The sequence below is a fragment of the Lactuca saligna genome, chromosome 1 (genome assembly GCF_052625555.1).
Source record: "Lactuca saligna cultivar CGN05327 chromosome 1, ASM5262555v1, whole genome shotgun sequence".
NCBI lineage: Eukaryota > Viridiplantae > Streptophyta > Magnoliopsida > Asterales > Asteraceae > Lactuca > Lactuca saligna.
In genome coordinates this window covers 108,731,069-108,745,950 of record NC_136417.1, presented here as the reverse complement: position 1 = coordinate 108,745,950, position 14,882 = coordinate 108,731,069, and the positions used below count along the sequence as shown (strand labels likewise).

Sequence of the window (14,882 nt, the reverse complement as noted above, 5' to 3'; positions counted from 1 at the left end):
GCAGCTTTACGTTCATGCATGGCATTTTGGCTCAATAATGCCAAATCAAAACGCTAACAAAGGTTAGTTGCACAAGATCTTGTCTCTAGCTCAATAAAACTCGGGTCTTTGGACTCACAAAGTCTCCTATAGTCCAGATCTGAGGTTTCCAACCTCAAACTATGCTCAAATGACTAAAAGACACAAAAGAATGGGAGAAAAACCCTAAAACTCCTAAGATGAGATCTAGCCAAAAGAAATGGACAAGATGAGAACTTTATACCTCCACACAGAAGCTGATGCAAGAAAAACAACAAATATACAACCCTTCTTTGATCCAATTCACGTTTCCATCCTACCTTCTTCAAAGAAGTACACAAGAATGCTCAAAATAGCCACTCACTCTCTTCAAAATGGATGGGACAGATTTAGGGTTTCTCTCAGGCTCTCACATGACAAGTGGTGGCGGAAATGAGGGCCCAGGGTCCTTTAAATAGGACCCAACTCCGTGAAATTAGGGTTTTCACTCACAGCACCAACTCGCCGAGTTGGCATACCGACTCACTGAGTTGATCATTAAACCAATGTGGCCAATTTGTCTCTACTCGACGAGTTAGGACATCAACTCGTCGAGTTGCTCAGTCAACTCATAAGAATATAAATATTAAATTATTATACCTGGGAGTCGGGATGTTAGAGTATCAAGAATCTGTCTTGCATTATGAAATGCTTTCAAATCTCTTACGGCTTAAAGGTAAAATCGAGATTTCTCAGAGTTGAAGTATCTAATAGGGAAGTTCAGAGTATGACGAGAGTGTTGGGTTGTTGGGAATGAGCGTTTCCTTTCACTTATTTAGGGGTACCTGTTAGTGCTAATATGTCCTTATTGAAAAATTGGAAACCTATTCTTGAAAAATCCAGAAACAAATTGTCGGTTTAGAAAGCAAAGTCTATATCCTTCAAGGGGCGCGTTACCCTAATAAAATCAGTCCTCAACAGTCTCCCAACATATTACACGTCATTATTCAAGGCACCTCAAGGAGTTCTAGATTCGGTGGAAAAGATTAGACGGGAATAAAGTATTCACTGGGCCGACCGTTCTAAAGTGATCGCTCCTATAAAAGATGGTGGCTTAAGGGTTGGTACTCTTAAAACTCAAAATTTGGCTTTGCTAACTAAATGGCGGTAGAGACTGGATAATGATAGAGATAGCTTATGGAAGACTACAATTATGAGGTTGCACAATCTCTCTTGTAAGCCCATTCATTACATTGCCCGTAAATCTTCCAATAGCGTATGGTGTAATATAGCTACAGTTGTCAAAAGTCTGGAGGTTCTAAATATCGATCGATCAGAAATCTTTAAGTTTATTCCTGGCTTCAATGTTCAAATCCTGTTACGGAAAGACCAATGATGCAGTCCTATCCCGTTTTAAGTTCGTTTTCCATCTCTTTACAGTCGGGAGGCAATTAAATGTTGCAGATTGGAGGATCGACTATCTGCTCAGGGTTTCACTTGGAACTGGAAACGTGAGCCCAATGATGCGGTTTCTCTACACAAATTAATGCAGTTGTACAATGTTATAAGAGAGTTGATCAATCTTCCCTTGTCTTCTTTTGGTTTATGCTTCACTAAATCCACTAATGGCGGATACACTGTTAATGCTATGAGGAGATTAATTGATGATAATCTTATCCCATACAAAGGGTATTTTGATCTGTTGGTCTAAAAGCATTCCATTGAAGGTAAAATGTTTCGTCTGGAGTGCCTCTTTAGGTAGGATCTCGGTTGCTGATACCTTTGCGGTTAGAGGAATTAAAGTCCCGGAACCTCTCTGCCCTTTGTGTCATAAAGAAATGGAAACTGTCGATTATCTTTTGGCCATGTGTGATTATATTGTTACAGTGTAGAAATGGATTTTTAAATGGTGCAGGATCCAACATCAGCGATACCTTAGTGTCACAGATTCTCAACTATGCCGCCACACGGGGGAACTGTCACAGAAAAAGACAAATTCTTGAAGTGATTTTCTTTTACGTTATGTGGAGTGTTTGGAGAGCGATGAATGATGAGGTGTTTAAAAAAAATTACCTGTAACCACACCAATGTTGCTGATAATGTTATCTCCCTCCTATTTACTTGGTGCAAATACAAGGCTCCTATTTACTTGGTGCAAATACAAGGCAATATGAGTTTTTATATTTCTTAATGCTTGTCTAAGTTTTGTTATTTTCCCTTTTGTTCATACTTTGCCTTTGTGTAGTTTCTGCTACTTTTGCCTTTTGCCCTCTTTGTTTTTATTTATTTATATTATTTGCTGCTTAAAAAAAATAGTAGGATGGTTAACTAATGCGTTTAGTAGAATTTAGTCGTGTTCAGGTAGTATTTTGTTTAAATTTAGTTAAGACGTGGCAAAATGTGATTGGTGCTAATGACGGGTAAACCGTCATTTACATAAGGTTAGTAGTGCTACTGTTATAAACGCACGCCAAGAAAACAGAAGAAACAGGAGAGACGGCAAGCACCACAGATTCGGGTCTCCGGATACAAAATCCCCTTTAGATCACAGCCTAACCCTAGAAACTCAAAATCCCCCTTTAGATCTCGAGCTTACTCTCTTGATTAATCAGCAGTCGAATCAAAATGGGCACATCGGCGTGTGTAAAGGAAGTGGATAGATCGGCATTGGTGGCGTTTGCCCCCGATGCGCCCTTCCTTGCCGCCGGAACTATGGCTGGAGCCGTAGACATGTCGTTCAGTTCGTCTGCAAATCTTGAAATCCTTAACCTTGATTTCCGATCTGATGATCGTGACCTTCCGGTATCAGGTGCTGTACCTAGTTCAGAACCGTTTAATCGGCTGTCTTGGGGGAAATCACCGTCGTCGGGATCAGAAGAATTCTCACTCGGTCTCATTGCCGGTGGACTTGTAGATGGCAACATCGGTGTCTGGAACCCTCGCTTACTCATGAGGTACGCTACTATTAACGATGCACTTCGTTGTAGCTGGTCAGATTGCAGTCGTTTACTGAACTTGGTTGAGTCTTACATTAGATTCTGCTTCTTTTCTTCCGAATCCGAGGGAATTGTTTGTATGAACTTCTATTATGTCATTGAGAATGTTGAATGATGCGATTACTTGTAGCTCAGCTCCTACAGGATAACACACACTCCCCCAATTCCACAAAACTATTATATTATTTGCCATACTATGTTCTTATCTTCATGAAAACCTCATTATTATTTATTTTCATTGATTCTAGTCCGGAGGAAAGGGAAAATGCTCTTGTTCAACAACTATCAAGACACAAAGGGCCTGTGAGTTTTATTTTTCGTTCGTGGGATCTAACATTCACTGACACTTAAAATAAACCGTTATTGAAAGGTTGTGCATCATATCTGTTTTTCCAGGTTCGTGGTCTGGAGTTTAGTTCCCTTTCACCAAACCATCTTGCATCTGGCGCTGAAGAAGGTGAAATTTGTATATGGGATTTTGCTAAACCAACAGAGCCTACACATTTTCCTCCCCTTAAGGTAACAACGGCTTTACTACATTTTCATTATCTAAATTTTGATCTAAATTTCCCATGGCAATTTCTTATTAATATTATTATATGTGAGCTGCAATCTTGTATATAAAAAGTAGAAAAAAATCCAGGATTTTTCTCTTAATTTGTTTTATCCCCTGCATTCCATCCATGGGCTTTTGCTTATAGACTAATAGTAGAAATCTGATTACAAGTATAGGTGGTATTTAGTTATATGCCTTTCAACATAGCAAACTGAGTTTAGTACTATTTACCTCTCTTTAGTTTCTTATGGGTCTCAATTTTTGCCTCTCATCCGTTTATCATAAAAAATCTAGGCCCTCGTTCTTTTCCCCTACATTCATATATTGTTTGCCAGATTAAAATTTTATTCCCATTAAGTTCATTAAGTCATAAAGAAACCATACTTCAAATTCTGCTGTTCTCGAAGAAACCATTAAGTTCATTGAGTTCTCTATTAAATTGTTCATTTTGCACAAGTCAGAAATATTTGAGGGCAAACTTGTAAAAAGCCATTTGAGTTTTGACATCTAAATTCTAATTAACCTGTGTCTGCAGGGCAGTGAATCTTCAACACATGGAGAAATAGCATATTTGTCATGGAATAAGAAGGTCCAGCCTATCTTGGCATCAACTTCTTTTTATGGAACAACTGGTATGGATGTGAATTACCTGAATATGTTTTAGCTATCCAAATATTAATACATCTTTTTAAATCTTTTTTTTGGTGGTTGTAGTGGTCTGGGACCTCAGGAAGCAAAAGCCAATTATAAGGTAATTTTATGCAGTCAGATTCAGATAATGAATTTGCAAATAATTAAATCCACCAACCAATTTGATATAAATTTTTTACTTTGCAGCTTCTCAGATTCAGTTAGAAGAAGATGTTCAGTTTTGCAATGGCATCCTGATTTTGCCACTCAACTTATTGTTGCTTCAGAGGATGATAATTCACCTTCACTAAGGGTAATGATTACGAATTATGCTTTCGTTTATGCATATTCATATTTTAAGCTCTTAATTCTTGCAATTTACATTTGTTTTTGGCATGCAGTTATGGGATATGAGGAACACAATGTCACCATTGCGAGAGTTAGTAGGTCATACTAAAGGTATACTGCTTTCTTTCTTACTTAATGCAGAAATAACGACTTAAAAAACAAAGTCAGGGAAACGATTCTTCCCCAATTAAGTCTTAACTTTTTACAAATTGCTTTCATTTATGTTTTCCTTCAACTTCCTCAAGTGTACCTTCATTTTCTCAAACATCATTTATCCAAGACATCACTTTAAAAAAAAGCCTTAGAGGGTGTTTGGGATTTCATTTAAAAACAACTTATTGACTATTGGCTTTTTGAAAAGTCAATAAGTCAAAAAAAGTGTTTGGCAATGTGAAAAGGACTGTTAAAATAACTTTTCATCAACTCTTTAAAAAGGAGATTTCAATAAGTTGGGATTTCTAGCTTATCAAAACTCCTTATAGCTTTTTGGGTTGTAAAAGGTAAAACACCCCTTAAAAGATGTTAAGTTAAAACAAACACCTTTTAAAAAATAACTTATTGACTTTTCCCACCACAAAAGCTAATCCAAACACTTTTTTTTAAAAACTCCTTTTCCTACAACCATAAGTCAACAAGTCCCTTTGAGTTTCAAAAAGAAAATTCCAAATATAATAGAAGCCTATGCTTTGAATATTCTATATAATTTTCTCATACTATTTTAATCTCTGATTCACAACAAAATGATATAACAGGTGTTGTTGCAATGGAATGGTGTCCCCATGATAGTTCATATCTGCTTACATGTGCCAAAGATAATCGCACTATTTGTTGGAACACTAATTCTGCTGAGGTATGTAGCTATTTTTTTAGTTAAGTTATTTTTGTGACAATATTTACTAAACATTTTAAAATGGTATTTCAACTTTTCAGATTGTGTCTGAACTTCCAGCTGGAACCAATTGGAATTTTGATGTGCACTGGTATCCAAAGTTACCAGGGGTCATATCAGCATCTTCTTTTGATGGGAAAATTGGTATTTATAACATTGAGGTTAGCTATATTGTTCCTATTCAATGTTATGTTTCATAATTGTTTGTTTGTATTTTGAGATTTATGAAATGCTTATATTTGTTCTTTGATTCGTGTAGGCTTGTGCTCGATATGGTGTTGGTGAGGGTCATTATGGCTCAGGTAACATACTTCTTCATGCTCGATTTCATTCGTTTCTATTAAAAGACCAAAATGCCCTTTTTGCTATTGAAATAAATAGATGCATCTTTTCTATTTATGGAATGGAATGGGGTTTAATAACAAAAATTGAATCATATCATTACATTTAGAGAAATCAATATCCTCCTACAATTTCTTCCCACTTATCCTCCTATTCATTAGATGAAGACAAGTGTCAGAATAAAGAGATGGGATTAAGAGAGAATTAATGATATCCACATGTCATAATATGAGTTGGAGGATAATTAGGAAGAAAAGTTAGGAGGATATTTAAATTTTCTTATGTTTATAATTAGTTTTTATATCTATGTTCAGTATACATAATTAAATTATAATATTTATATTATTTTCAATATATACAGTGAGGGTATTTTGGTCTTTAAATAAAAACGAATGAATCTAAACTCCTTCCACCCAGCCAAACAAATATTTCGAAAGATCCTACAGATTTGAATTTTGTAAATTTGGCTACCAAAAACCATGGAATGGAATCTCGAATTCCAATTTCATTGGAATCCACCAACCAAAGATGCCTTTATTTCCCCTTATCTTTGGCTTTTAAAACACACCATGGAATGGAATCTCGAATTCCAATTTCATTGGAATCCACTAACCAAAGACTCCTTTATTTCCCATTATCTTTGGCTTTTAAAACACACCATGGAATGGAATCTCGAATTCCAATTTCATTGGAATCCACCAACCAAAGACGCCTTTATTTCCCCTTATCTTTGGCTTTTAAAACACACCATGGAATGGAATCTCGAATTCCAATTTCATCAGAATCCACAAACCAATGATGCCCTAATTTCCACTTATCTTTGGCCTTTTAAAACACACCAATCGAATTCCAATTTCATAAGAATCCAGTAACCAAAGACATGCCCTTATATTGCCTTATCTTTGGCTTGTATATTTTTTCATTTCTGAGTTTTGGTGTTCTTTTTTTGCCCTAACATATATATATATATATATATATATATGTATCATATTATATGCTGGTTTTTATATATTTATGATTTCTGTGCAGCACCTTTAAAGGCTCCAAAATGGTACCAACGCAAAGCTGGAGTGTCTTTTGGTTTTGGTGGGAAACTTGTTTCTTTTCACACAACTGGTTCTTCATCTGGAGCTTCAGAGGTACTTCTAATGGTTTTCCATTGCCTTTCTCTTTTATTTATCATCAGGGCAAATTGTGGGAAAAGAGCAACATACTCTGCCTCTTCACCAATATAGCCAATGTATATTGATTTTAGGGAAATTGAGTAAACTAACAACCATTATAAATGAGGTTTTCAAAGAAAATAACCATATTTTTTCAGTTTTTGAAAAACAACCACTTTCTCCAGAATGCCTAATTCCGGAGTACTGTTCATATTCCAGATTTTTTTTATATATATATTTTTTATTTTTAATTTTCAAAGAAATTTTTTTATTTTATTTTGGGATTCCAAATGCTACATTTTGAAATGTTCAATGTCACCGTTTCTCAATAAGATGTCTAATTTCATGCACTAATAACATATATAGTTCATATTATTATGTTTTTTTAAAATCTTTTTGTTAAATTTAAGTAAAAGATGATTTATTTATTTTTCGAAATTCCGGAGTTCTTCCGATTTCATACTTGTTTTTGAAATATCGATGGTTTTTTTTTTTTTTTTTTTTTTTTTTTTCTGAAATCCGAAATTTAAGTAAAAAGAATGTTTTTTCTTGGAGCGGAATAACCCCATTCCGGACAAAGTGGTTATTTTTGCAAAAAAAGGGTTATTTTTTCAAATACACATTAAAAAGTGGTTAGATTACTTAATTTCCCTTGATTTTAACCATATTTGTAAAAACTGATGTAGATACTCGTATTGGTAAAAAAAAAGGCAAACTGCATTCCTATTTTTTTGTAATTTCCCTGTTATTTTTAGCTTAACAGTTTTTTTTCAATACTGTTTTCAGGTTGATGTGCATGAGTTGGTTACTGAACATAGTTTAGTTAGCACCTCATCTGAATTCGAAGCTGCAATGAGTAGTGGAGAGAGGCCTTTATTGAGGCAACTGTGTGACAAAAAATCTCAAGAATCTGAGTATGTATTCTTAATAATTTTATGGACTTTTCTCATTCCGAATAAATTTGAGACTATCTTTTTGGTTCATGGAATCCACCAGAATTGCAATTTGATATTCTATTCCATGATATGTTTGGTTGCCTTGGATTCCTTCAATTTTCGTGTTTGATGGATTTCACCATCATAGTTCAATGCCATTAAAAGACCAAAATACCCTTATATTTTGAAATAAAAAAAATCAGAGTGTTTTGGTTTATTTATCTCAATATATATTGTGAGGGTATTTTGGTCTTTTAATGGCATTGAATTCTGATGGTGAAATCCATTAAACACGAAAATTGAAGGAATCCAAGGCAACCAAACATATCATGGAATGGAATATCAAATTCCAATTCTGGTCTGTTAATATTTTATGAGGGTATTTTGGTCTTTTAATGGAACATCAAACACGAAAATACCCTCGTAATATATATATTGAAATAAAAAAATCAGTTTATCTTTTTAATTTTTTTTTTTTTCTATTTCAATATATATTATGAGGGTATTTTGGTCTTTTAATGGAACATCAAACACGAAAATACCCTCGTAATATATATTGAAATAAAAAAATCAGGGTATCTTTTTAATTTATTTTTTTTTATTTCAATATATATTATGAGGGTATTTTGGTCTTTTAATGGAACATCAAACACGAAAATACCCTCGTAATATATATATTGAAATAAAAAAAAATCGGGGTATCTTTTTAATTTTTTTTTCTATTTCAATAAATATTATGAGGGTATTTTGGTCTTTTAATGGAACATGAAACACGAAAATACCCTCATAATATATATTGAAATAAAGAAAAAATCAGTTATATTTATTTACAAAAACATTTTGTTGAATTGTCAAAAACAGATCTGAAGATGACAAAGAAACATGGGGATTCTTGAAGGTTATGTTTGAAGAAGATGGAACTGCACGTACAAAACTATTAAACCATCTTGGTTTCACTCTACCTTCAGAAACACAAAACAATGAATTACAAAACAACCCCTCTGAGTCTGAGGATATAACAACTTCCCACATTGATGAACCTAAAGAAGGAGGAGTAACAGAATCCAACCTCACACTGAAATTACCAAATGACCCCTCTGACAACGGGGAAGATTTCTTCAACAATTTCCCAACTCCTAGAGCTGAGACCCCTTCATCAACTTCTCATAACACTTTTGTCACTGAAGAATCTGGTCCAGTTGTTGAAGAAGAAGAGCCAACAAGAGAAAGTGATTCACAAGATGCTTTGTTTGATGATGGTGTTCAACGGGCATTGGTTGTTGGGGATTACAAGGGAGCTGTTGAACAGTGTATAGCTGCAAATAAGATGGCAGATGCTTTAGTTATTGCTCAAGTTGGTGGTGCTTCCCTGTGGGAGACCACACGTGATCAGTACCTTAAAAAGAATACTTCTCCATACTTAAAGGCATGTTTTTTCTTCTCTTTCTTTATACTTTATATGTTGTTTACCTTTGATTTAAGGGCTAAATGCAAGAAATATCAACATAGTTTAATGTTTATTGTGTTATAGCATTCCACTTTCATTTATTTCAAAGGTTGCAAAAGTAATAAGAATTAGAATATAGATAAAATACGGTTTTATGTAGAAAATAGAAAAGTCACATTATTTTGGGAAAATCACATAATCTGTCCTTTCCTATTAAATTAAAAAAGGAGTAAATTACATGAATGGTCCCTATGGTTTAGGGTAATATGCGTGTTTGGTCCCTAACTTATTTTTTTAACTCTGAAGGTCCCTACTGTTTGTTTTTGTTATGCACTTGGTCCCTGTCTTACCTAAAAAGACTATTTGGCCCTTGATTTTATAATCTATTTAAATAAACACACCCCTAACCCCACCCACCCACCCCTCTCACCTTACCTTACCTACCCCACCATTTTTCCCTCTTTAGATAAATAGTCTTTTTAGGTGAGACAGGGACCAAGCGCGTAACAAAAACAAACAATAGGGACCAAGCACATAACAAAACCAAAAAATAGGGACCTTCTGAGTTAAAAAAATAAGTTAGGGACCAAACACGCAAATTACCCCAAACCATAGGGACCATTCGTGTAATTTACTCTTAAAAAAGCGCTTTTCCGTTCATTTGGGCAAAATGTTAAATAATCTGGACTTTTCTATTAAAAAAAAGATTTAGGACTTTTTCAAAAACTTTCCCAAAATAATGGGACTTTTCTGTATAAAACCTTATAAAATGAGGACATTTTGTATTAGTTTTGACTTTTTGACCAAGTAGACGTGTTTGATCCAAGCCAATCTTTTGGCTGATTTTCTAAAATCCTACAAAGTCACAAGACACTTTGAAAATTATAGCCAATTGTAGCATTGTACTTTCAGTTTATTTTATTTTATTTTATTATTTATTAAAAAAGTTGTTCTTTGTAAAGTCTACCCAATTATAGCAATGAAACAATGAAACTTTCTTTGTATTGGGTTGATTCTTAAAACTAGAGCTTTAATAGAAAAAAAATGGAAGTTGAATGTTATAGTTAACAAATCAATGAAAGTACAATGTTTTTTTTTCTTCTTTGTTGTTTATTAAATCACAGCTTTTTTAGTTTCTACTTTTAATTGCATTAGTTTATTAATTTTATAATTTTCTACTTGACAGGTTGTTGCTGCAATGGTAAATAATGACCTTGTTAGTCTAGTAAATATCAGGCCCCTCAGATCTTGGAAAGAAACTCTTGCTCTCCTCTGCACTGTAAGCTAATAAAATAACTTACAATTCTGAAAAATCAATGATATTAATTACTTTTTTACCCCCCTGTAATCACAGTTTGCACAAGGAGATGAATGGACTTCACTCTGTGATACTCTTGCTTCTAGACTCCTAAATGCTGGAAACACTTTAGCCGCAACTCTTTGCTACATATGCTCTGGAAATATCGATAAAACTGTAGAAATCTGGTCAAAGAAGGTTTCAACTGAGCATGAGGGAAAATCCTATGTTGATCTTCTTCAGGTAAAAGTCCTTTACCTTAACCTTTTTTAATCGAATGAATATATAATCTTTTCCTTTTGGTGAATTGGTATAATATGTAAGTTGTATGTATTTGAAGGATTTAATGGAGAAAACTGTAGTCCTTGCTTTAGCAACTGGACAAAAGAGATTCAGTGCTCCTTTATGTAAACTTGTTGAGAAGTATGCTGAGATTTTAGCAAGTCAAGGACTTTTATCAACAGCTATGGAGTATTTGAAACTAATGGGAACTGAAGATTTGTCTCCTGAACTTGTAATCTTACGTGATCGGATTGCCTTCTCATCTCAACCAGGTATTCACTACTCATTCTTCTTCCCAACATTTTAAACCCTAAAACCTAGATTCTGAATGAATTTGTTGTTTGTTATTGTCTTATAGAGATAAATGGAAACGCATCTACAGATTATGCATATTCTCAAACACATACAGGAAACGTATACTCTGCTAACCAACAAACAAATCCTGTTGTGGAGCCTGTTCAAAATTATTATCAGGTATTTATGCTTTTTATATTATCTAGAGTAAATTACACGAATGGTCCCTATGGTTTGGGGTAATTTGCACGCTTGGTCCCTAACTTATTTTTTTAACTTGGAAGGTCCCTATTGTTTGTTTTGTTACGCGTTTGCCCCTGTCTTACCTAAAAAGACTATTATTTAAAGAGGGAAAAATGGTGGGGTAGGTAAGGTAAGGTGAGGGGGGTGGGGTGGGGTTGGGGGTGTGTTTATTTAAATAAATTAAAAAAATCAAGGGCCAAATAGTCTTTTTAGGTAAGACAGAGATCAAGCGCGTAACAAAAACAAACAATAGGGGACCTTCTGAGTTAAAAAAATAAGTTAGGGACCAAACGCGCAAATTACCCTAAACCATAGAGACCATTCATGTAATTTAATCTCTATACACGAGTTGTATCATTATCATCTTAATTATTTATTTATTTTATTTTTTTTATTCAGGAAAACTATCAACAACCACCTGGGCCTTCTTACAGCAACCAATATGAACAGCCACAACGTAACATGTTTGTTCCATCTCCTGCAGCTCCCACTCCACAGGTATGAAAATCATTGATCCTAACTCCTACATTCTTCCAGTTCTTTTATCGAATGACCAAAATACCCTTTTATATATTTTTTTTTAGATGGGATTCAATCAAGCTCCACCTGCAAATCAACCGGCTGCAAGACCCTTTGTTCCCATGACACCTCCAATGATGAGAAATGCTGACCAATATCAGCAAGCTCCCACATTGGGTTCTCAGTTATATCCTGTATGTATTTCTTTCCATTCCAATTCCATTCCCTGATATACAAAAGAGTAAATTACACAAATGGTCCCTATGGTTTAGGGTAATTTTCGTGTTTGGTGCCTAACTTATTTTTTTTAACTCGGACGGTCCCTACAGTTTGTTTTTGTTACGTGTTTGGTCCCTGTCTTATTTAAAAAGACTATTTTGTTCTTGATTTTTTAATTTATTTAATAAAAGACACCCCAACCCCACCCCACCCCACTCAACTTACCTTACCCACCCCACCATTTTTCCCTATTTAAATAATAGTTTTTTAGGTAAGACAGGGACCAAACACGCAACAAAAACAAACAGTAGGGACCTTCCGAGTTAAAAAAATAAGTTAGGGACCAAGCGTGCAAATTACCCCAAACCATAGGGACCATTCGTGTAATTTACTCTATAAAAAATAAGTATGATTCTAATTTCTAATTCTAACACCATGTTTAACAGCAATCTCAGTTGAATGCAAATTCCAATTATCAAGCGGGCCCACCGGGGCCTGGTTCCTTTGCCCCGGTCCCATCTCCAATGGTCCCCACCACCGGGCCAAAGGTACTCCATGACGTGGGACCCACACCTCCTGTAAGAGGATTCATGCCTATTAATAACAATACAGGAATGCAAAGAACAGGATCCGGTCAAATGCAACCCAACAGTGGCCCCGAGTCTGCTGCACCACCTCCTGCCACCCCTCCTCCGACAGTACAGACTGCTGACGTGTCAAATGTTCCTGGTATTGAGCTTTTCATAATTCTAATAGTATTATATTCATTTAAATAATTGTGGAGATATCTTAAATGTTTTTCACTTTCCTATTGTGGATGCTATTGTAAGAATTATTTTTGAAAGTTAAAATTAACAGAAAGACGAAATTGCAAAAATGGTCCCTGTGGTTTCTCATTTATGTGGCTAAGGTCCAAGCCTTTGAAAAGCTTCAAATTTGATCATTTTCAACAAGTTATGTTGTGGTTTTGGTCCCACTTTTGTTAACTTCAACAGTTTGGCTGTTAATTTTTTTGAAAATGACAGTTTTACCAAACTACAAGGACCATTTCTGCGAAAATGGTCCCTGAGAGTAAAATTGTCATTTTCAAAAAAATTAACAGCCAAACTGTTGAAGTTAAACGATAGAGGGACCAAAACCACAGCAGAACTTGTTGAAAAGGACCAAATTTGCAACTTTTCAAAGGTTTGGACCTTAGCCACATAAAATGAGAAACTACAAGGACCATTTCTGCAAAAATGGTCCCTGAGGGTAAAATTGTCATTTTCAAAAAGTTAAAATTAACAAGAGAGGGACCAAAACCACAACAGAGCTTGTTGAAAAGGACCAAATTTGCAACTTTTCAAAGGTTTGGACCTTAGTCACATAAAATGAGAAACCACAGGGACCATTTTTGCAATTATGTCTTAAAGAAAAGTTTTGACGTTTTGTGTTGCAGCCCAACAGAAGCCGGTTATTGGGACATTGACTAGACTGTTCAACGAGACATCAGAGGCTTTAGGAGGTTCACGTGCAGTTCCAGCTAAGAAACGAGAGATTGATGACAACTCAAAGAAACTCGGTGCTTTGTTTGTGAAATTAAACAATTCTGATATTTCCAAAAATGCTGCTGAAAAACTTGTTCAGTTATGTCAAGCATTAAATCATGGCGACTTCACTACAGCCCTCAAAATCCAGGTATTATAATATTATATTATTATCTCACACTCAAAAATGTAAAAAGACATGAATGCCCTTCTGAATTCTGATCGTGTTGTTTTTTTTTTTTTTAGGTGGATCTTACCACCAGTGAATGGGACGAGTGTAGCTTCTGGTTAGCAACACTGAAACGAATGATCAGGATTAGACAAAGTATGGGATAAGCATAAGGCATAGTTCGTTTCAGGGTGTGGATGTGTGGTGGTGTTTTTTTTTTTTTTTTTTTGTTAACTTTCTATAAATTAATTCGGATGGTTTTGAATTTAAAGAAGTTAGATTACAGGGTTTTGCCATAGGTATGGTTTTTGTTTGTGTATTAAAATAGATTTCATTTTCTTGAGTAGCTAAAGGACATAATTTTGTTGAAAATTGAGAGCATAGTTTTTATAAAATACGCTTGGGTTGTACTTGTATTAATTCTTATACTGTTAGCATCATGATTTGATGATTTCCTCATATCTTGTAGGTCCCATTTGTTATGTAGGACATGATTTATAAATAGAATGGCCTTCATTGAGTTTGACATGAATTTGATTGGATCGGACTCAATAAGACAGACAGTTTACAGCTTTGTTCCACCTATAAATAAACGTGCATTCATGTCCAATGATCCTGAGGAAGGATATAAGAGGTGTGAGAAAAGTATTATATGGTATAAGCAACCATCCGATGACAAAAATGTAAAATTGGTCATTGAAATATAGGTTGAAGTAGGGGTGAGCACTTGGATCATATCGGACTACTATCTTGGAACCGATTCTTGGGCTGGACTGATTTAAGGTGAAAGTGTGGCCGGTGGACCGGACATGTGTAGGCATACAAATACTGATACTGGTTTTTTGGTTCTTGTATCAGTACAACATTAGTTGCTTATGATACAAGTCGTTGAAGCAGAGTATATGAAAAGCCAAAATCTTTTAGTTTTGATATTTTGATGTAGCGGCATTGTAACTCCTTGAATATGTAACAAAAAAATGATGAAATTACAACCTAAATTTGAATACAAACTTTAAATTACACGTTGAAA

General features: G+C 34.8%; 1 protein-coding gene across 1 annotated transcript; it reads left to right on the top strand.

The window, feature by feature from the left end:
- The first annotated feature begins 2,455 nt into the window (after positions 1 to 2,455).
- Positions 2,456 to 14,272, top strand: LOC145043213 (protein transport protein SEC31 homolog B-like). Its single transcript, XM_078991795.1, has 22 exons — positions 2,456 to 2,951; positions 3,242 to 3,296; positions 3,390 to 3,512; positions 4,085 to 4,181; positions 4,264 to 4,300; positions 4,387 to 4,492; positions 4,581 to 4,638; positions 5,280 to 5,377; positions 5,458 to 5,577; positions 5,676 to 5,718; positions 6,788 to 6,897; positions 7,708 to 7,835; positions 8,718 to 9,282; positions 10,490 to 10,582; positions 10,658 to 10,843; positions 10,941 to 11,154; positions 11,241 to 11,356; positions 11,819 to 11,917; positions 12,004 to 12,132; positions 12,604 to 12,886; positions 13,596 to 13,834; positions 13,930 to 14,272. Exons 1-22 carry the CDS (start codon positions 2,623 to 2,625, stop codon positions 14,017 to 14,019), a joined length of 3,318 nt encoding a protein of 1,105 aa, XP_078847921.1. The 5' UTR covers positions 2,456 to 2,622; the 3' UTR covers positions 14,020 to 14,272.
- Positions 14,273 to 14,882: the final 610 nt, after the last annotated feature.

Excerpts from the sequence above, each read along its gene's own strand:
- LOC145043213 (XM_078991795.1), top strand. The coding sequence starts at position 2,623 with ATGGGCACATCGGCGTGTGTAAAGGAAGTGGATAGATCGGCATTGGTG. Across the intron at positions 7,836-8,717 it reads AAAAAATCTCAAGAATCTGA|ATCTGAAGATGACAAAGAAA; the intron begins GTATGTATTCTT and ends TGTCAAAAACAG. Across the intron at positions 12,133-12,603 it reads TGGGTTCTCAGTTATATCCT|CAATCTCAGTTGAATGCAAA; the intron begins GTATGTATTTCT and ends CATGTTTAACAG.